The sequence below is a fragment of the Trichomycterus rosablanca genome, chromosome 5 (genome assembly GCF_030014385.1).
Source record: "Trichomycterus rosablanca isolate fTriRos1 chromosome 5, fTriRos1.hap1, whole genome shotgun sequence".
Taxonomy (NCBI): domain Eukaryota; kingdom Metazoa; phylum Chordata; class Actinopteri; order Siluriformes; family Trichomycteridae; genus Trichomycterus; species Trichomycterus rosablanca.
In genome coordinates, this window is record NC_085992.1 from 38,753,874 (window position 1) to 38,778,003 (window position 24,130).

A 24,130-nucleotide genomic window follows, 5' to 3' on the forward strand; every position below is an offset into this window, starting at 1 on the left:
AGGGAATAGTCACCTATCTATATCTACATTAGACTTAAGGGAATAGTCACCTATCTATATCTATAGTAGACTTAAGGAAATAATCACCTATCTATATCTACATTAGACTTAAGGGAAGAATCACCTATCTATATCTATAGTAGACTTAAGGAAATAATCACCTATCTATATCTACATTAGACTTAAGGGAAGAATCACCTATCTGTATCTACAGTAGACTTAAGGGAATAGTCACCTATCTATATCTACATTAGACTAGGGAATAATCTATATCTACATCTACATGTATATCTACATTAGATATCTATATCTACATTAGACTTAAGGGAAGAATTGTCTATCTATATCTACATTAGACTTAAGGCAATAATCACCTATTTATATCTACATTAGACTTAAGGGAATAATCACCTATTTATATCTACAGTAGACTTAAGGGAATAATCACCTGTCTATATCTACATTAGACTTAAGGGAATAATCACCTATTTATATCTACAGTAGACTTAAGGGAATAATCACCTATTTATATCTACAGTAGACTTAAGGGAATAATCACCTGTCTATATCTACATTAGACTTTTTAAAAGTACAAACAAGCACAGAATCACCCATTAAGCCACAGGTTAGAAGAACCACCGGCATAGAATCTGTATTCATAGCACACTCACGCACCCAGCTTGCCCTGAGTGCACTTATGTAGGAAAGCCAGCTGGCTGTAGGCACCACACTGAACTCCTATAGGATACCTGCTAGCCCAGAACTGTCTCCCAAGATCAGTGCGCTGGCACATTTATACATGCAGACTTCTGCCCGTTCAACGTTTGGCCAGCTGTCGGGTTGTGATTCTCATTTAGGCTGGCATTATGTTGCTTTTGTGCAAAATGGCTACTGTAAATATCCTGAGTTCATTTAGTGCCTTGTTTGTTCTTTTCCTAAAAACTGGACACATTGTACCTACTTTTAATGATGTACAAAATGTAATTATATCCATATGCTTACTTCTGTGTTGCATGTTTAACACACTGAATAATTTCAGATCATTAAACATAGCATAAGGTTACGAGAACTTGAATTAAACACCTTATTTTGTAAAACTGAATTTAATATATTTTAGAAAGTTATCCAGCATCCGTATCACCTTTATTGGTTCAGCAGTATCAGTTTTAGCAGCAGTGACTCTAACTAAACATTTTCTGTAATTGAATATCAGTCTTTCATGTTGCTGTGGAACATATTAAGCCCTTCTTTGCAGAACTGCTTAAATCAGACACATTGTTAGCTTTTCAACTGTGAACTGTTCATTCTTAGTAAATATCTACTGGGTTAGTGTCAGACATGGGAGCTGTGTATTTATAAGCATTCATGTGAACTTAACTGCTATATATATATATACACCGACCATCCTAATATTGTGTTGGTCCCCCTTTTGCTGCCCCAAATGCAACAAAGTGTGCGATGCACTGTGTATTCTGACACCTTTCTATCAGAACCAGCATTAACTTCTTCAGCAATTTGAGCTACAGTAGCTCGTCTGTTGGATTGGACCACACAAGCCAGCCTTCGCTCCCCATGTGCATCAATGAGCCTTGGCCGCCCATGACCCTGTCGCCGATTTACCACTGTTCCTTCCTTGGACCACTTTTGATAGATACTGACCACTGCAGACCAGGAACACCCCACAAGAGCTGCAGTTTTGGAGATGCTCTGACCCAGTCGTCTAGCCATCACAATTTGGCCCTCGTCAAACTCGCTCAAATCCTTATGCTTGCATATTTTTCCAGCTTCTAACACATCAACTCTGAGGATAAAATGTTCACTTGCTACCTAATATATCCCACCCCAGGTGCCGTGATGAAGAGATAATCAGTGGGTGTGTTCGAAAACCTAGGGAGCTGCCTTGCTGTCTTACTGCCTACATAGGCAGCTGCCTCAGTAGAGAGGAAGTCAATGACTTATAAGGCAGGTTATTCGAACGCACTAATTAGACAGCAATTCCATCGGGTTTCGCTTACTAAGCTAACACAGTTAGCATCTTGCCATTCAAACCAATGGGATGGGGTGGCACAGCGCGCTAGCATGTCAACTAACATCTCCCTTCGTGTACCGAAAACAGTTAAATTCGCTGACAAGCCCGAACTTGCAAATAAAAACACTGCAAGTTTATACTAATTAAAAATCAATAATAATTTATTTACGTTTGAAAACAACTCCGTTTGTTTCTCTGCACCGTCCGCCATATTTTTTAATTCTCTGTGAGAGAAGAGCTGCCGCACTGAATACTGGGATTGCCTTGATCACTAAGGACGCTTCCGATGCTCACTCGTTCTTGAGTCAAAATAACATTGAAATTTTAAGATGCCTAACTAGACAGCATATTAAGGCATCTAGGATTTCAAACAGCTTCATTCTTGGGAGCGCGCGTAGGATGACGTCAAATGCTGTCTTTGTAGAGAGCTCCCTAGCTTTTCGAACACACCCAGTGTTTTTCACTTTACCTGTCAGTGGTCATAATGTTATGCCTGGTCGGTGTGTATATATATATATATATATATATATATATATATATATATATATATATATATATATATATATATATATATATATATATAGTCCAAAAAACATGCAAGTGAGGTGAATTAGGGATACTAAATTGTTCATTACTGTGTTCGGCATTAAACTTGTCAACTGATGAATCTTGTGTAATGAGTAACTACTGTTCCTGTCATGAATGTAATCAAAGTGTAAAACATGATGTAAAAATCCTAATAAATAAAAAAATCTGCCAGCCCTGATAGATGACTTTGAGTTTGGCACAACATATGTCAGCATGAGCCTAACTGTACCAAGGCTCAAAGAGTGGAAGTCATTATGACAGTCAAGTAGAGCACTGTATTTGTAAGAGATTTCTACAATAAGGCAAATAGCATATTTTTAGTGTCCATGTACTTTTAAACTTCTAGCTTAAAAAAAATTTACTTAACTTTGTTGTATTGTCTGTAATTGTGGGGTAAGGACCTATGAAATGGTACAAAATGTAGTTGGCATATGTGTGCTATTTTTTAACAAGTGGCATTTTTATAATGCATTTGTAAGCACAGCATGAATTTAAAGCTCTTTAAATCTAAAGAGCACTGTCTGTGTTTTTCCCAGTTATTGTTTAACGTTTAAGATTGAACTGCATGTAATCACTGGAATTTTCCCACATTGAGTCTCACAGTAGTCTTTGTTTTTTTCGATGTATAGTTTAATAAGTGAGCTAGCATGTCAGATTTTAGGCAGCATTTATTTAAATGCCTTTACAGTAAATGACTCATTTCCACCACTAATCTGTTTCCAGCTAGAAAAGCAGCTGTTGTTAATCTGACCTTTTTTTGTCGCTATTGCAGATAGTGGCATCTGATGGCGTTCAGCAGAGCCTGCCAGTCATTGTGAACATCCAGGTCATCGATGCTAATGACAACACACCCACTTTCTCTCAAGTGTCCTACAATGTGGAGGTGTTCACAAACATGCAGCCTGGAGAGACTGTAATACAGGTGAGAAATAACAAAAATAATCATTTAAAACAAGTGCCAATCATCTTGGTTAAAGCGCCTGGTTGAAGGCAGCCAGTTTTTAAAAGCTGGTAGAGAGTCCATAGATGTGAGCTTGAGGGACATAATGGCAGGAGCCATGCTCCTTGTATGGGGGGGGTTGAATCCAGTGGCATATGATGTTACATGAATCTAGGAATCTAGCCAAGGGTTATATATCAGTGCATCAGTCAATAGTGCCGCTCCCAAGCCCAAATAAATAGGTTGCGGCATGCAACCTACTGTGCCGAATCAAATATGTGGGCAAATGATTCTCTGTGGCGATCCCTAAAGCGAACAGCTGAAGGTAGTCATTCATTCAGTAGAGTGTCAATAGATGGTTAAAGGTTTAAGGAGTCAAAAACTGTCAAATGCTAATAAAAATGCTCACAATTTTGTAATTATAGTGGTGGCCATTTTGGTTTTATTATTTCTAGAATTAGATTAGAAATGTATAACACATGCAGATTTGTAACTCCACTAGAAAAGAAACAGATGTTATAGTGTCCCTAATAAAGAATAAATCAAAATAAATGATTATTATTACTCCTCGGTTCGAAACTTGGTGTTGCCATCGGTCGGCTGGATGGCATCTATCAGGCATAATCAGACACGACACGGTTCTGCTAGGCAAGGCAAGTTTATTTGTATAGCACCTTTCATACACAGTGGCAATTCAAAGTGCTTTACATAAGGAAAAATTAAAAGCATTAAAACATTCCTGAGATCTAGAACCCCAGAAAGATTTCTTGCAAACATTTAGTTACAATTAAGAGAACGTGAAATTAAAACAAGAGAGATAAAAAATTAAGAACATGAAAAACTAAAAGAAAATATAGTAAAATGAGGGCCACACAGACCCAGAGCCACAGAGACTCTTAGTAAATAGCAATAAATGGGGGCCACACAGACCCTGAAGCCACACAGACTCTCAGTAAATAATAATAAAAATAGGCCACACAGACCTTGGGCCACACAGACCCTGGAGCCTCACAAACTCCCCTTTAATAATAATAATAATAAAAAATCCTGCTAGGGCAGGATGACCGGACTATGTGAGTAGGGTCTTCAAACGCTGTGTAAGAGTCCTGATTGGCAGATCGCCTGTGCAGTCTGCCTATGTGAAAAAGGGTTCCGCAAAGGGCTGTGCGCGGGTCGGAGGAGGCATGAGCAGCAATATACCCACCTCGACTGCAACCAGGGCTCCCCCAGCAGCGGAAGACAAATTGACTATGCTGAAATTGGAAGAAAATGGGAAAAAATGCATAAATAAAATAGAAAAAAAGCCACACACAAGAAGAAGATAATTACAAAAGTAGTGGCCAAGATAACGAAAGAAAAAAAAAGACATTTGCAGCCTATATATATATATATATATATATATATATATATATACAGTATATATACAGTGTATCACAAAAGTGAGTACACCCCTCACATTTCTGCAGATATTTAAGTATATCTTTTCATGGGACAACACTGACAAAATGACACTTTGACACAATGAAAAGTAGTCTGTGTGCAGCTTATATAACAGTGTAAATTTATTCTTCCCTCAAAATAACTCAATATACAGCCATTAATGTCTAAACCACCGGCAACAAAAGTGAGTACACCCCTAAGAGACTACACCCCTAAATGTCCAAATTGAGCACTGCTTGTCATTTTCCCTCCAAAATGTCATGTGACTCGTTAGTGTTATTAGGTCTCAGGTGTGCATAGGGAGCAGGTGTGTTCAATTTAGTAGTACAGCTCTCACACTCTCTCATACTGGTCACTGAAAGTTCCAACATGGCACCTCATGGCAAAGAACTCTCTGAGGATCTTAAAAGACGAATTGTTGCGCTACATGAAGATGGCCAAGGCTACAAGAAGATTGCCAACACCCTGAAACTGAGCTGCAGCACAGTGGCCAAGATCATCCAGCGTTTTAAAAGAGCAGGGTCCACTCAGAACAGACCTCGCGTTGGTCGTCCAAAGAAGCTGAGTGCACGTGCTCAGCGTCACATCCAACTGCTGTCTTTGAAAGATAGGCACAGGAGTGCTGTCAGCATTGCTGCAGAGATTGAAAAGGTGGGGGGTCAGCCTGTCAGTGCTCAGACCATACGCCGCACACTACATCAAATTGGTCTGCATGGCTGTCACCCCAGAAGGAAGCCTCTTCTGAAGTCTCTACACAAGAAAGCCCGCAAACAGTTTGCTGAAGACATGTCAACAAAGGACATGGATTAATGGAACCATGTCCTATGGTCTGATGAGACCAAGATTAATTTGTTTGGTTCAGATGGTCTCAAGCATGTGTGGCGGCAATCAGGTGAGGAGTACAAAGATAAGTGTGTCATGCCTACAGTCAAGCATGGTGGTGGGAATGCCATGGTCTGGGGCTGCATGAGTGCAGCAGGTGTTGGGGAGTTACATTTCATTGAGGGACACATGAACTCCAATATGTACTGTGAAATACTGAAGCAGAGCATGATCCCCTCCCTCCGGAAACTGGGTCGCAGGGCAGTGTTCCAGCATGATAATGACCCCAAACACACCTCTAAGACGACCACTGCTTTATTGAAGAGGCTGAGGGTAAAGGTGATGGACTGGCCAAGCATGTCTCCAGACCTAAACCCAATAGAACATCTTTGGGGCATCCTCAAGCGGAAGGTGGAGGAGCGCAAAGTCTCGAATATCCGCCAGCTCCGTGATGTCGTCATGGAGGAGTGGAAAAGCATTCCAGTGGCAACCTGTGAAGCTCTGGTAAACTCCATGCCCAGGAGAGTTAAGGCAGTTCTGGGAAATAATGGTGGCCAAACAAAATATTGACACTTCAGGAACTTTCACTAAGGGGTGTACTCACTTTTGTTGCCGGTGGTTTAGACATTAATGGCTGTATATTGAGTTATTTTGAGGGAAGAATAAATTTACACTGTTATATAAACTGCACACAGACTACTTTTCATTGTGTCAAAGTGTCATTTTGTCAGTGTTGTCCCATGAAAAGATATACTTAAATATCTGCAGAAATGTGAGGGGTGTACTCACTTTTGTGATACACTGTATGTATATATATACTGTATATATATTCATAAAAATGCAGCACCATCTGATTTAATTAAATGTAACACTTAGTAGGAAGCAGAAGGCTGGAATTATTCTTGCCCTGTTACTGCACCTTTACTGCACTGTGAACCTGAATACTTTAATCATATCAGCAGATTAGTGCTGGTTAGGAAACACTCTTTAAAAAGGCAGTTTTTCAGTGTGCTGCTCTAACACAGAAATTATGAATCTGTGTGGGTGGATTAGCTGTGAGATTTGTGAGAGTTTGAGTTAATAGATTTACACGTTCCATACATAAAAATAAATAAATAAAAGAAGTTCAGATATCATGTTTTCTGTAGTTCTCAGGTTTTAATATGCTACATTTATTCACGTTGAGAATGGAATTTGTTTTTACGTGCTCCGTCTGTATTATTATTTGAACCTACATCATTTTACAAGTGCCTACACACACACACACACACACACACACACACATTTCAGAATCCACTGAGAATACGGGCAGCACTTGTGACAAGCTTAAATAATAGCACCAATTGTGATGGTTAAGTCTTTTTATGAGAAAATGTGAATTTGTGGTTTAAAACTAATTAAAAGCCCCGGCTCTAATAGATCATGGATTAGTGTTATTACTATTTAAAGTGTGGTAACATGAAGAATAAGAAAATTCATCATCCATCATTACAAGTGTTCTCATTCGCTGTGTCGCATCAATTTCCTTTTTTTCTTTAACCATGATTTTGTAAGAAGTCAATAGGAAAAACCACATAAAATATATACACACCGACTAGGCATAACATTATGACCAGCAAGTGAACAATTTATTCTCAAAGTTGATGTGTTAGAAGCAGGAAAAATGGGCAAGCGTAAGGATTTGAGCAAGAGCCAAATTGTGATGGCTAGACGACTGGGTCAGAGCATCTCCAAAACTGCAGCTCTTGTGGGGTGTTCCCAGTCTGCAGTGGTCAGTATCTATCAAAAGTGGATAAGGAAGGAACAGTGGTAAACCGGCGACAGGGTCATGGGCGGCCAAGGCTCATTGATGCACGTGGGGAGTGAAGGCTGGCCCGCGTGGTCCGATCCAACAGACGAGCTACTGTAGCTCAAATTGCTGTAGAGGTTGATGCTGGTTCTGATAGAAAGGTGTCAGAATACACCAACACAATATTAGGAAGGTGGTTATGTTATGCCTGATGTCTGATATATGCAATTTAATAATTAATATTATTATTATTATTATTATTATTATTATTTTTTTTTATTTTTTTATTATTATTTTAATTATTATTTTTATTGTTATTTTTATTATTTTACAAGAGCGGGTTGTGTCTGCGGGTAGCACAAGCCCCGTATCTACAAACATTGAAAATAAAAACAATTGAAAGCAGTGGGCAAAATTATAGAAACAAATAAACAAATGAAACAGACAAAAACATTTGCAGCCCGCAACATAGAAAGTGGATAGAATAGGGATAGCGCAGGAATGAGAACTAGATGTCACAATATAGCAAAATGCTCAGAGCGCTTGCAACAACCAAGACCTTCAGAACAAACTGGGGACAGCGGTGCTGGAGCACCACCCTGACCCCACCAACTGGCACAGCTCACACCCAGCTTGGATCCACACATGATCCACACATCTTTTGCACTTCTGAAAATGTTAATTACACCGCCTCTGTGGCGGCGTGCTCGTCCAGATCAGTTCTTTTGTGATGCCGGAAAAAGACAGTTAATGCTCAGGTAATGCTCAACAAGGCACAGGTGACTGTCAGTTAAGAGGAAGCGACTTGTTAATCAGCCAGAAGGGCATGATTCCAATGAGCCACGCCAATGATCTTTACAGCAGGTGAAGGTTGTTCCTTAAGATAATGACAATAAAAAGTATGTAATTTAAGTTTAAATCAATGACATTAATGTCTCATCTTGCTAAACTGCCACTGGTACTGAACTTTTGCAGTTTAGTTTTATTTCTGAGGTTAAGCTCAGAAATAAAAGAGACATACTAAAGAGACAGAATAAAAAAGAGATAGAATAAACGCTTAAAGTGAGTCGTAGCCACCAAGCATGTGTTGACAGTTCACAGCAATTATATTTATGTCCTTTTGATTAACATAGTTTAGTTTAGGGCTGTATACAGTGGCTTGGTGGGTAGCACTGTCGCCTCACAGCAGGAAGGTCCTGGCTTTGATCCCCAGGCGGGGCGGTCCGGGTCCTTTCTGTGTGGAGTTTGCATGTTCTCCCCGTGTTTGTGTGGGTTTCCTCCGGGAGCTCCGGTTTCCTCCCACAGTCCAGAAACATGCAGTCAGGTTAATTGGAGACATTGTATTGCCCTATAGGTGAATGGATGTGTATGTGTGTGTGTGTGTCTGCCCTGCGATGGATTGGCGCCCCGTCCAGGGTGTTACTGTGTGCCTTGCACCCATTGAAAAGCTGTGATAGGCCCCCCCACAACTTTAATTGGATAAGCGGTTAAGAACTCTTCCAGAGCTGTAGTCAGACAGTCCAGTGCAGGTCATTTTTCATCTCCAGTGCTACAATAACACTCACAATCATAATCTCAGCTACACCAGTGATTAGAAAGTCTGTGAGCGCTTCAGCATCATCCCAGTAGAGTCACATGAAGAGTCACATACTGCCAGCTCAGGCACACTGCTCAACTTTTGATTCCGAAGTCAAAAAGTCCCAGTCCGCTCCAGTCCTTTAACTCAGCTCTGGAGTAACCAGTGTCACTGCTCCCCTCAGTCTGACTCACTACAAAACAGCGGACACATGCTAGTTACAACCTTTTCCCAGCAGCCCCTGATTGAGTTTGTGTAGCTGCAAACAGGAAAGCTGTCAGTGTACAAAGCACAAAGAACAATTCCTGAAGGTGAATCACATCTCTACAGGCACTTTTATTCAAACGAAGAGGTTTATTTGTTAGTTGGATTTTAATGCTGTTGAATATAACCAGTACTTAAAAAGTGACACACTAAAATGTGAGATTAACTAGATGTTAACTTTTTACATTTGAAGTAAAAATAAGCTACTGTGTATTGATATTTGAATTGACAATTCTTGTATTCATAACTATATGTATATATTGGTTATAATCTATATTATTGTTAGTATTATTATCTACATACACCGATAAGGCATAACATTATGACCACCTCCTTGTTTCTACACTCACTGTCCATTTTATCAGCTCCACTTACCATATAGAAGCACTTTGTTGTTCTACAATTACTTAATGTAGTCCATCTGTTTCTCTACATGTTTGTTAACCTGCTTTTACCCTGTTCTTCAATGGTCAGGACCCCCACAGAGCAGGTATTATTTGGGTGGTGGATCATTCTCAGCACTGCAGTGACAATGACATGGTGGTTGTGTGTTAGTGTGTGTTGTGCTGGTATGAGTGGATCAGACACAGCATTTCTGCTGGAGTTTTTAAATACTGTGTCCACTCACTGTCCACTCTATTAGACACTCCTACCTAGTTGGTCCACCTTGTAGGTGTAAAGTCAGAGACGATCGCTCATCTGTTGATGCTGTTTAGGTTGGTCATCTTCTAGACCTTCATCAGTGGTCACAAGACGCTGCCTACGGGGCGCTGTTGGCTGGATATTTTTGGGTGGTGGACTATTCTCAGTCCAGCAGTGACAGTGAGGTGTTTAAAAACTGCAGCACCGCTGCTGTGTCTGATCCAGTCATATCAGCACAACACACACTAACACACCACCACCATGTCAGTGTCACTGCAGTGCTGAGAATTATCCACCACCCAAATAATACCTGCTCTGTAGTGGTCCTGGGAAGGTTCTGACCAATTAGGAACACGGTGAAAGCAGGCTAAAAAAGTATGTAGAGAAACAGATGGGCTACAGTCAGTAATTGTAGAACTACAAAGTGCTTATCTATCTATCTATCTATCTATCTATCTATCTATCTATCTATCTATCTATCATCTATCCATCCATCCATCCATCCATCCATCTGTCTCTTATGCTTCTTTGTTTACTCTCATACTTATTTATGAACACGATCTGGGGGAAAAAAAAAACCCACTCTTTTGGGCTATAAAAGGCTAGTTGATATTACTCGTGATTTGGATTTAAGGTGAGAGAATCTGTTTCTTTAAAACAAGTCTTTGGCTTCACAACATGTTTTGCCATAAAATGTTAAAATGTTTTCCCCAACCACTAACCAAATTGCAAGACATTGCACGAAAATAAGACATAAATGCATGAAAAAGTCTCTTGAGGTTGCAGCACATGTGCACACAACATTCTCCACACTGGATATGTAAATCAGACACACAAACACTGTTTATGTTGATTTGGATGCTATCAGAAAGCATGGAAAAACTAGCATGACAGAGCTCTTGGTGCAGCAATCTTAAATACAAATACCTAATATTCTATTCTAAAACGTTTTTGCATCTATAATGTGTTTATTTAATATTTATGTATTTAATGTATACAGTTTATGTACTGTATTATTCATTCCAGAAATGTCCTGCTCTGGAACTATTTTTCCAATGCTTGTTTCCCCACATTTACAATAAATACAGTTCTAAAATGAAGTAAAACGATAAAATATAAAGACATAATCTTAGTAAGCTGTCAGACTGAAAGGTAACAGCTCCGAATGCAAGTCAAGAGCTGTCTCTAATGAGGATAGGTTCACAACTCATTTCTTGACGTTTCAGTCGGTTTGTGGAGGTGGATGCTTGTACACAGCGTGACAGAAGTTTTGTCAGGCTGATTAAAGACGGTACTGAAGCGCTTGTCACATGATGTCCCCAAGTTGTACATGTACAGAAATACAAGACGTTCTTCATGAATACAGCAAGTACAGTACAGTATACGTACAGATGTTTACCTACACACACAGCGACTTCGGATTCCTTTCAATCGACTCGTGACTCGCATAAAATGACTTGTGGACAACAAAAGTCAGCAACATTAGTTACGTGTGACTCCCTACTTCAAATGGTAGAAAACCCTACGTAGTGCACTTCACAGTAACAGATAATGTGAATGGAACGCTCTTACAGAATTGGCGCTAATGATTGTAAGAACCACTTTCTGAACCAATCAAAATTTTTAGTAAGGAATGCTGTTATTTGCATTTATTCAGTTTGCGTCACACAGATGATTGTCAATGAAACGCTTGATTGGCTTTCTAACGAGTTAGTGTTCACAACTTCACAACTAGGAAAGGTTTGGAGGTTTTTAATTATAAGCACATTTACAAAATAACGGATTATATACCTAATGGGACACACGCTTATAAATTTAATAGCATCGGGAAGAACATAAGCTAAGGTAAGCAGTATTATGGATTTTTTGTTGCTGTGCTTGGGATTTTGGCCGCTGTGCCGTAATTTGCAATGAAAACAAAACGTTAGTTAAAGCTTTTAACTGGTAAATAGGAAAGTAAAGGTACTAAGTAAAATGACAAAATACAGTTGCTAATCTGTTGTTGTTTTTTATCTGAACTTACAGATTATTTGTTTATTTCTACGCTACATTTCCAATATATGTTTTGTGTATATTATATTGACTCGTGACTTGACTCAGACTCTAGCCTAAAGACTTGTGACTTGACTTAGACTCTAGCCTAAAGACTCGGACTCGTATTTTGTGACTTGTGAACATCCCTGGTATCAGATCTATGTTTCAGGTCCAGCTGTGATTACTAATACTGCATATGTAGCCACTTGTGTCCTTCATGAATGAATAAGCTAGAGGTCTAATGTCAGTTTAAGGACAGTAGTATTGATAGAGGCCACTGGAGTAATAGTAGCACAAAATAGGCAAATAGCAGCTAGAGAAAATGCTCTTGCATTAGTTTGACTATAATAATTAATCAGCCTTAAGATATGATTACAGCTCCTGCTGAGTCAGCCCACATATTGAATTAAACCTTACAGCTTTCCTCTTTAAGATGATTGAGCAATGTGATTGATAGAAAGTTCTCCGAAGCTGAATTATTATTCAAAAAAAGAGCTGCATTAATTATTTAATGTTATAGACCTGTCACACAACCTATAAACTATGTAAAAATAATGGTTAAAACACCTGAACTCAGACACCCAGGAGGGGCAGCGGGATATTCCACTAACACACTAGTGCTGGGACTCCGAGTTTGAACCGGTCAACTGGGCACCCCCTAGCAGGCGCAACTGGCAGTGCCTGCAGCAGACAAAATTGGCCTCTAGTCTGCTGGGTGGAAAAAGACTGAAAAAAGACTACAATATGTACTGTGAGCAGTATGCAGTATACAATATATACAAAGTGCATTATGCAGTAAAACAGTATATACAGAGTGCAGTATGCAGTATACATTATATACTGAGAAACATATACAGTATATACAGCAGTGTGCAGTATGCAGTTTACAGTATATACTGATTACAGCATATACTGAGTGCAGTATGTAGTATACAGTATATATTGAGTAAATTATGCAGTATACAGTATGTACTGAGTGCAGTATGTAGTATACAGTATGTATTGAGTAAAGTATGCAGTATACAGTATGTACTGAGTGCAGTATACAGTATATACTGAGTGCAGTATGCAGTATACAGTATGTACTGAGTGCAGTATACAGTATGTATTGAGTGAAGTATGCAGTGAACAGTATGTACTGAGTACATTATGTAGTATACAGTATGTATTGAGTAAAGTATGCAGTATACAGTATGTACTGAGTGCAGTATACAGTATATACTGAGTGCAGTATGCAGTATACAGTATGTACTGAGTGCAGTGTACAGTATGTATTGAGTGAAGTATGCAGTGAAGAGTATGTACTGAGTGCAGTATGCACTATACGGTATATACTCAGAGCAGTATATGGTATATACTAACAGCAGTATGCAGTATACAGTATATACTGCGTCCAGTATACAGTATATATTGAGTGCAGTATACAGTATGTAGTAGAATATGTTGAACACAACCATGGACTTCTCAGCTGGTCAGTGTTTCAACAAGAACAATGTCTGGTGACTGTTATACGTTACATTTTGAGCGCAGTATACAGTATACAGTATATACTGAGAGCAGTATACAGTATATACTGGTGCAGTATACAGTATATAATGAGAGCAGTATACAGTATATACTGAGAGCAGTATGCAGTAAACAGTATATACCGATTGGAGTATGCAGTATATACTGGTGCAGTATACAGTATATACTAGTGCAGTATACAGTATATACTCAGTGCAGTATGCAGTATACAGTATGTACTGAGTGCAGTATACAGTATACAGTATGTACTGAGTGCTGTATACAGTTTGTAGTAGGCTATTTCGAACACAGCCATTAATTGCTAAGCTGGCCAGTGTTTCAACAAGAACAATGGCTAAAATGACAAAAGGCCTAGAGATTGGTACTGGCCTGAATGCTTGACACCTACAGTATATCGAGGGGGTCTGGTAACTGTTATAAATCCCATTTTATCTGGATGGTTTATGTCCCTTTGACAACACTAGATGGAAAGGTTACTGCAAATCAATACAATCAATACTGCAAATCTGAGCAATGCCTTGCTTAATATAATACATTTTTATTACCTTATTAAATGATCAAATGACACTGCCTCTATTTACATGGCATGAAATATCACTGAATTGTGTGATGAGCATGAAATGAATGGATATCAGATGCTAGATCTTAATTAAGGGATGAGAGATTTTGAACAGACGTGGTAGACGGAACTATGCTATTGAAACATGAATTAAAATAATAGAGGAATGGTATTTTAGCCATCCAGTACAGTTCCACAGATTTGTGGTATAAATAATGATGTGCAATAAACTTTTTATGGTTTGTGGAAGCTCAACATCTTGTTCCTTTCGCCACCATTGTTTTGCCACCTTCACAATATTATATTATACAATACAAAGTTTGAAGCAGAGTGTCAAGGTCGTGCTTATTCACTACATGTTGTGACAATAAACCAAACTTAACAGATTTCTATATTCTACCAAACAGAACTATGTTTTTTATCCCCGTTTGTTCCATTAATGGTCTGGTAGGAACATTAAGGTTGCGGTAAACTTTGTTTTAGAACAAAGTGGTAGAAGCGGGGAGCCTCCTGCTTTGATGAAGCAGTGTACGTAACAACTGAGCGTATATGTTTATGTTTTGAATAAAACTTGAGCAGCAGTGTCCTCCCCTGAGAGTGACTGAACAGGTAGCTCGCATTGTGATGCTTCCTGCAAAGTCAGCCTTGATTTTGTCTCATGTCCTCAGTCTACTTAGGTTGTAAACAACAAGGATGAGGTTTTGTTAGATATAAAATTAGCACATTATTCTTGGTGGGACTTACCAAAGCTTATGTTTGTTCCACAGTTGTACCGTGGTCCTGATACTAACAGAGTAAAGTTGGTATAAACTAACTAACTAAAAGTTGGAGGACACTTTACCTGTTTTGACTTTGTTTGTTCTCCAACAACTGTGAAGACACCACACATATGTGTTAAAGATATACTGAGAGAGATACATGGAATAGATTCTTAAAGCAAAGGAAACATTAAAAGTTTATATGAAGAGAGTGTAAGTTTTGGCCGCGCAGGTGAAGCAGTGGTAAAACACACTAGCACACCAGAGCTGAGATTTCAAATACATCGTTTCGAACCTCAGCTCTGCCATCCGGCTGGGCTGGACAGCTACATGAACAACGACTAGTTGTTGTTCATACAGGGTGGGAAAGCCGGACCAGGGCTCCTCATAACTGATTCAGCTACAACTTCTGCTGGCTGATTGATGGCGCCTGCCAAAGAAGTAATGCTGATCAGGGTGTGGCTCTCCGTACACAAAGCTGATCCACATATGAACTCGCCTCGTTCAGGTGAAAAGATGCAGTTGGTACTGCACACGTGTCGGAGGGGGCTTGTGTCAGTTTCGGCGCTCCTCAGTCAGCAGTGAAGGGTTGTATCAGTACAGTGGAAGTGTAATGCAATCAGGGTAATTGGATACAATGGGAAAAACTACCAAAAAAAGTGTATGTTTTTTTTTTTCATTATGTATTTATTTAATTATTTTATTTATTTTGTTTAATTTTGTTTTGATTCAGATAGACCTAATATCTGTCACTGAGTGAACAGACACTTAAATTAAAAGACACTTCAGACGAAAACTCTGTCCATCTGTGAAGCATGGTGGAGGAAGCATCATGTTTGCTACATCAGAGCCTGGATAGCCTGCAATCAAGTGGGGGTATACAGTATATACCAAGTGCAGTATGTAGTATACAGTTTATACTAATCAGCCATAACATTAAAACCACCTCCTTGTTTCTACACTCACTGTCCACTTTATCAGCTCCACTTACCATATAGAAGCACTTTGTAGTTCTACAATTACTGACTGTAGTCCATCTGTTACTCTGCATATTTTGTTAGCCCCCTTTCATGCTGTTCTTCAATGGTCAGGACAACCACAGAGCAGGTATTATTTGGGTGGTGGATCATTCTCAGAACTGCAGTGACACTGACATGGTGGTTGTGTGTTAGTGTGTGTTGTGCTGGTATGAGTGGATCAGACACAGCAATGCTGATGGAGTTTTTTAATACCGTGTCCACACACTGTCCACTCTATACTCTGACACTCCTACCTAGTTGGTTCACCTAGTAGATGTGAAGTCAGAGATGATCGCTCACCTATTGCTGCTGTTTGAGTTGCTCATATAATAGACCTTCATCAGTGGTCACAGGATGCTGCCCACGGGGCGCTGTTGGCTGGATATATTTTTGGTTGGTGGACTATTCTTAGTCCAGCAGTGACAGTGAGGTGTTTAAAAGTTCCATCAGTGCTGCTGTGTTTTATCCACTTATACCAGCACAACACACACTAACACACCACCACCATGTCAGTGTCACTGAGAATGATCCACCACCCAAATAATATCTACTCTGTAGTGGTTCTGTGGGGGTGCTGACCATTGAAGAATAGCATGAAAGGGGGCTAACAAAGCATGCAGAGAAATAGATGGAGTACAGTCAGTACTTGTAGAACTACAAAGTGATTCTGTATGGTAAGTGGAGCTGATAAAATGGACAGTGAGTGTAGAAACAAGGAGGTTTTAATGTTATGGCTGATTGGTGTATACTGATTGCAGTATGTACTTACAATCTTCAATCTGGAATGGGATTAATCAGTCTGTTAGTTGAAGACAATACAAGAACTAATACATTTGGTGCACTAATTGGGTGTTATTAGCTAAATCTGCATATTCTTGGCCTTTCTATCATTGTTATTACTTAATTTTTCTTGAAGCTAGCTGAGTTTGCAGGCATGTCTATACTGTACTGAATGATCTGGAACATAATCAAAACCCACACGCCTTGCAAACACTGTAGTTGTTGAATGTCTGTCTCTGTTTTGTTAGCTGACTGCTCGGGATTCAGATGAGGGTCTGAACGGCCTGGTCACTTATGCCATCCTGGCGGGAGATAAAGGGGATTTTGTCATCAGCAACCGCACGGGTCGGATTACCATAGCTCCTGGAGTGAGTCTGAGCGTGGGAAACTCCTACGCCTTAACCGTCAGGGCATCTGACAACGCGCCTGAGTCAGAAAGGAGGTCAGAATACTGTTTCTTCACTGCTAGTTGTAATTTTAATAGCACGCTTGCTTAATGCCTTATTCCATCTGGCAGCTTATTTCCTGAGATTATATTGATTACATGTCAACAGCGTTTATTTTGTAATGTCTTTCGGCTTTAGGAGTTCCATAACTACAGTCTATATTGATGTGTTGCCTCCTAACAACCAAAGTCCTCCACGCTTTCCTCTGACCACGTACAGTCTGGAGATCAGCGAGGCCACCAGGATTGGAGCCATTCTCGTCAACCTGCAGGTCAGACGACACTACTGAGCTTCTGGGAATATTCTGAAAGCAATATCAACCTGACTTGGGAAATGTTTGCTGTAGTGTCTTGATTTACTGTTTTTATGTTTGGTTTGTGTCTTTTTTTTTTTGTTCCTCACCAGTACTACTACTAAATTTACAGGAAAATTTGCTTATTTTCACTGAGTTTGATTTTAAAAAATCACAGATTTCACAGATTATTAAGAAAAGTGCCACAATTAATGACATCCATTAAATTACTATTACTATAATTACTATTCTAAATTAAATGATAAAATAAATGGAAGCTACGAGGGTTCTTCAAAAAGTTTCTGCATTTCTTTTAACTCTATTTATTAAGAATTTCAAAAATAAATTACATCACTTTTCTACAATAAATTCTTTTTGGGATAAATAAAGTATCTGTCCGTCTATCTATCTATCTGTCTGTCTGTCTGTCTGTCTGTCTGTCTGTCTGTCTGTCTTTCTATCTCTCTATATATCTATCTGTATGTCTGTCTGCCTATCTATCTATCTATCTGTCTGTCTGTCTGTCTGTCTGTCTGTCTGTCTGTCTGTCTGTCTGTCTGTCTGTCTGTTTATCTATCTGTCTATCTATCTATCTGTCTGTCTATCTAATATGTCTGTCTATCTATCTGTCTTCCTGCCTATTTAATCTATTTAATCCATCCATCCGTCCATCCATCCATCCATCCATCCATCCATCCATCCATCGTCACCTTCCCAGCATCGTACCAACTTTTTAATACCATCAGCGAAAATTTTTTGGGTTGAGCGTGTAGCCACTGATGCACCGCTGCTTTCACATCACTATCACATGAAAATTTTCTTCCCCTTAAAGCTTCTTTGAGCGTCCAAAAGGTGGAAATCAGATGGCGCTAAATTCGGACTATAAGCTCTCTCTCAGTCTCTCAGACACGACCAATTACTACTACTCCCACCCTCACTGCTTCCAACCAAAATTTCAAAGTGTGGATGCTTTTTGAAGATCCCTCGTACAATACACAGCACAGCTTACTTTAATGGTTGAATGTAAATCTAGAATGTTTAGCGATGGTGTGAGGCTTGGTGTTTTAAAATACTTATCTGTGTTTTGACACACCCCCCTCTGCGTCCACAGAATTGGTTGGGAGTTTTTCAAACTCATTTACTTAAGTAGTGTTTTTAGCTTTTTTACACTTCGACATCTTGGACATTTTGACTAACGGATTGCTAACTGAATTGCTGTAGGATTGCTAGGACCACCTTATAGTGCAAATTGTTAAACACAAACCTTAAATTCTGAATTCCATGACCCGTGACACGATTTTCACGGCCATAAATTAGGTAGGGCCTTAGTCATCAGCAATACTAAGTTCCAAATATTGTCATTTACCACTGATTGCTTTGTTAACCAGTGAGCACATTATGCAATTGAAAAATCTATCACTGAATGAAAGGAGACTTGGAAGCTAGATACTCTTACATAAATAGCTTAAACCCATCCGGTGGAACGAATGCTGGGAGGCCTTGTAGATCTTATTAACTGCTGTTCAGAGGGAGGGAGGGGGGAGTATGGAAGGAGGATTAGATATTAGCCCATTTAATGAAATAAAATAGATACCATCCATGTTCCCTGACTCTATTTCTGTGTTTCTGTAGGCGACAGACCGTGAGCTAGATCCAATTACGTACCGTATTCAGAGTGGTGATCCGCAGCAGGTGTTCAACCTCTCTCAAACGTAAGTGTCCAGGTAATACGTTATATATGGTTTGCAGCTGCACTATATTTCAGGTGTATAGTTTCTGTTACGTTCACTGCGTTTACAATTTTTTAAGGTGCCATACCATGAAAACCTGATTGTCTTTCTTTCTTTTTTCATTGAGTTTCGGGTTGAAAACGCTTGCTGTACCGCGGTACCTGTTCTGTCATAGAAACGACACCCGGAATATGATTGGTCCTGAAATTGACTTGGTTGATGAATCACAGCCAGGAGCTCAGAAATGGCTGTAATTTACCTTGCTTCACTTGCAAAGGTGTCAGTCTGTCAAAATAGAACTTTAGATCAGTCATAGACTGTGTACTTTTCCAGATTGTAAAAGAGAAAAAGGTGCAGGGGGGGTCATCTTTATATAAAAGTAACCTGTGTTAGTGTGTTTGTGATACTTTATTTTAATTATTATGTGTTGAATGCATGATAATGTACACTTACTGACCACTTAATTAGGCATAGCTCCCTTGTATGCACATGCACTAGTTGTTTTATGAGCTACACCTTCTTTTATACACACTTTGTAGGAATACAGTTCAGGGCTGCCACTAACGACTATTTTTCCTCCCAATCTAGTTGTATCCAATTACCTGATTGTATTACACTTCCTCTGTACTGATGTTGACCTTCACCCTGACTGAGGAGAGCCGTGACTAACACACATCCCCTCCGACACGTGTGCAGTAGCCGACTGCCTCTTTTCACCAACACGAGGCGAGTTCATATGCGCATCAGCTTTGTGTACGGAGAGACACACCCTGATCAACGCATTATCCCTCGACTCTGTGCAGGCACTATCAATCAGCCAGCGGATGTCGTAATTGCATCAGTTATGAGGTCCCTGCTCCGGCTTCCACCCTGTATGAACAACAGCCAATCGTTGTTCATGTAGCCGCCAAGCCTGCTGGATGGCAGAGCTGAGATTCGAAACGATGAATTCGAGATGTCAGCTCTAGTGTGGTAGCGTGTTTTACTGCTGCGCCACCTGAGCGCCTAGTTTATTAGTCGATTAGTCGATTAGTTGATTAACAATTACTTTTTTCTCCAAAAAATCTAATTCAGCATCTAATTTGAGCTTTGTTTATTTTTATTTACTATAATAATGTTAATTTAGCAGCTACAAGGAAAACAGCATGTGGTGGTTTTGTCTTTACTGGTGGTACACCTTTCAGAATAGCACCTGTGTGTTTCCTCTTCAGGTGTTCGTGCATCGCGCTAGTGCTGCTGTGGTATACCATTAAAGCTTTACACAGTGTACAAACCACCTTAAGTATTCCCAAACTTTTGATGGCTTAGGACTTTTAGCTTTTCTTTAAAAGCTGCAGCCGACATTTTTTGAAGACTGTGCTTAATGCCGCCAACCAATGATTGGATTCAAATACTGATACTGATGTCATGCACAGGAAGTAGTGCTGATGGAAATCATTCATTCAGTCACTTTGGATAAAAGCATCTGCAAAATGCTGCAAACATAATGTAAATGCATCTGTAAAGCATGCTAGCCCACCAGTGCTGACATCTCTAGCATGCCAATTCCAATTTTAAATCTGGCGCTTAGCTCGTTCGAGGAAATTACGACCTCTGCTGGCTGATTAATAGCACCTGCGCAGTGAGACGGGGAATAATGAAGATAAGTGCATGATTAGAAAGTTCACCACTGGCGCCTGTTCCCTTCACAGATGAGAGCAGGTTCTCGCTGGGCACATGTGGCAGACGTTAAAGAGTCCGGAGACTCCATGGTGAACGATATTCTGCTTGTAACATCATCCAGCATGACCGGTTTGGCAGTGGGTCAGGGATGGTCTGGGAAGGCATATCTCTGAAGAGTCACACAAACCTCCACATGATAGCCAATAGTGCTCTGACTGCTATTAAGTACCAGGATGAAATCCTCAGAGCCACTGTCAGAAGTTACGCTGGTGTTTTGAATGTGCAGGTGAAAAGAAGTGGTTGGCTACTGCACATGTCGGAGGGTCCGTGTACAGAAATATAGGCGGAAACACAAATCGGGTAATTGGATAGGACCAGAGCCGTAGATAGAGAGAGTTGCGACACTCCTTGATCTCGCCGCCACGCGGTCACGTGGTTCATGTAACCTCCGATAGTTCCAAACAAACCCGGCGCTGTCATGTTCTCATATGGGACAGGCAGCAGTAAATGAAATATTAAACAGTAAATAATAAACATTTGTACAATTTCTGGGTATTTTCACCTGCCTTTACATTTACTGCATCTGCTTTAATGTCAATTTGGTATATGAAGTGGAGAATTGATGTTTATAATGACTTAATAGGTCGTTCTTGTTAACACACAGTACATACATTATATTAGCATACATTACATAATGCGATATCATTAAGTAGTTTAAACAGTTTTTTATGTTTTGTTTTTTACATAAACTAATCTCCCTTCACTTTCCTGAGGATTCATAATAATAATCATTTTGGTTAAACACTAAGCCATGTGGCTGGATTCATAAGGTTTACCTGCACTAAATGAACAGGTTCATAAACACACTACCGCACCTTTAACATTATAGTGCAGGTACATGACATAGCATTCATTCATCTATTTCATGAGTAAGTAATAATTTATTTCTACATGTAATACATGAATTAATTCATAATTAATATGCACTAGTTCATTTTGTCTAATGTATGTGGTGGACAAGGTACACAAACCATGTAGCTGAGTTGAAGTAGAGATATCCAAGGTAAAATATTACTCCAGTAAAAGTAGTAGTAAAAGTAAAAATACCTCCACTAAAGTACTAAACTAAATTTACCTTCAAATGTACTTAAGTATGAAAGTAAAAGTAGCATGATTTATTATGGCTCTGATGTTTTATTATAATTTCTGTAACAAGACTTGATTAATCAACTTTTAATTAATCAATTTTAGGTGAAAATACTCTAGTGTCAATAATTTAGCTTAGCTGACTAAGCTAAATTCAGTTATACCTATTAATTAAGATAAACATGTAACATTTAGTGCTGAGCAAATGCTAAACAATAACAGTATTAAGTATATTAATGACATTAAATTCATTATTTTTTTAAAAACAAAGCAACAAACAGCTAAAAATGCTTGATAAGTAGTAAAAATGAATGGGGCTCTATGGGACATTTGGAACTATACAGAGCTCCACAGCCCGGAAGCTACACAGAAAATATGTCCCGCCCCCTTTCCAACGGTTCCCTATGGGAGTGTCGCCACTCTGTTCTCTCTACCGCTCTGGATAGGACTAGATTGGGAGAAAAACTGTATTTGCCATGGAGTATTTCAAGACTTGTTAACTTGTTAACTAGAGACCGCTTGAAATGGCTGGTAGTGATTCTAAGCTAAGCTTCATACATGCTCATTTTCCGCTTGATTTAACTTTCATCGTGTAAAATCTCACAATAAAATGGAATCACTTTAAGCTGCATGACTTCATCTTGTTGCCCAATTACCTTAACAAAGACTTCCCACGGCACTGCTGCTATTAAAAACTCCAGGTGTCTTCCTCAGCTGACAGCAATTTGCATTTTGTCTGCACACAGGTCTTAAGCTGTTCGCTAGGAGAATCATATTTGATATTTTACTAATGGGGTTTATATTGTAGTGCAGGTTTTTACAAATTATAGTCAGCATAGCTAAAAGTACTCACTAAACTGAGTGAGCAGTGGAAAGTGGAAAATTTGGAAGAGGACTTGAAGTGCTTCTTAATTTTCTGAGCCACTTGAAGTTTAAAAGTAAATAATTGTGACAACTGTTCCTGGGAGACCACATGCTGAAATGTAGTCAAAGCCCTTTGCATAATTAATTGGCCGCCCTCTCTGGGTAGGAAGAATATTATTATCTCTTTCCTCAGTCTGAGCGATAACAGTCGGTTGCAGGCATTGGTGAGCTCATGTACTGTTTAACTGGTTATGACACCACCTACGAAGCAGTTAAATAGGAACCTTATCAATGACTATTTATTTATTTATTTATTTATTATTATTTTTTTTTTTTTAATTTAGCACGTCCAATTTCGTCCCATCTATCATCCTCTCATTAGTGCGGATTCCTGCTCCTGATTGGGGCTGACGAGGCCGTTCCACGCCTCCTCCGAAACGTGCACAGCCAATCGACCGTCTTATCACCCACACTTGACGAGTGTAGCGTGGCAGAGTACTGTGCACGGAGGATCACACACTCCGCCACACCCCCTCCCGTCTCCATACAGGCGCCACCAACCAGCCAGCAGAGGGCGCAACCGCCCCGTTCCTGAGAGAGCATCCCCTACGGTCTCAAGTCCCGCCCCCCACCCGGACAACAGGCCAATCGTTGTCCACAGCCGCCCAGCCTCGACCGTGAAGGCAGAGCTGGATTCGAAACGACGCTCCTTCGAAATCCAGCTCTGGTTGCAGCGCGTGTCTTTTACCGCTGCGCCACCTGAGCGGATCAATGACTATTTTTAATAGCAGAATAGGAAATGTGGTGCCAACTTACACTTAAGCAATAGAACATGAGAGGGAGTGTGTTATCGCGAATAACATCACGGCTGTGATTCGGTCGGTGCCGTAGATCATCACAGCCATGATGTTATTCGTGATAACACACGACCTCAAGTGTTCTATTGCTTTTATACAACAGTTTTTACAAAATAAAGAAAGAAAATAAATCAAAGAAGCCCTGAATTTCATAATAAATATGCTTTAATATTGACAATACCTTCCGCCAAAAAGTAGTTGCACAACGAATTTAAAGTTTAACACTACAAAGCAGACATCCCAAGTTGCAAAAACTCATTTCAGGGAGGTAAGAACAACAAGATGAAAAAGTCAAGAACCTCCAAAGAGAAAAAAAAAAAGCAAAAAACATCTTGCACACACCAAAGGATATTGGTGAGAACAGAA

At 39.6% G+C, this 24,130-nt stretch overlaps 1 protein-coding gene across 1 annotated transcript in view; it reads left to right on the forward strand.

Moving 5' to 3' along the window:
* Positions 1 to 24,130, forward strand: part of pcdh15a (protocadherin-related 15a) — a 483,603-nt gene that overhangs the window by 278,078 nt on the left and 181,395 nt on the right. The window contains exons 14-17 of the mRNA XM_062995172.1: positions 3,390 to 3,539; positions 17,016 to 17,209; positions 17,352 to 17,484; positions 19,138 to 19,217. Of these exons, the coding sequence (XP_062851242.1) occupies positions 3,390 to 3,539; positions 17,016 to 17,209; positions 17,352 to 17,484; positions 19,138 to 19,217 (557 nt within the window). The remainder of the gene's footprint in view (positions 1 to 3,389; positions 3,540 to 17,015; positions 17,210 to 17,351; positions 17,485 to 19,137; positions 19,218 to 24,130) is intronic.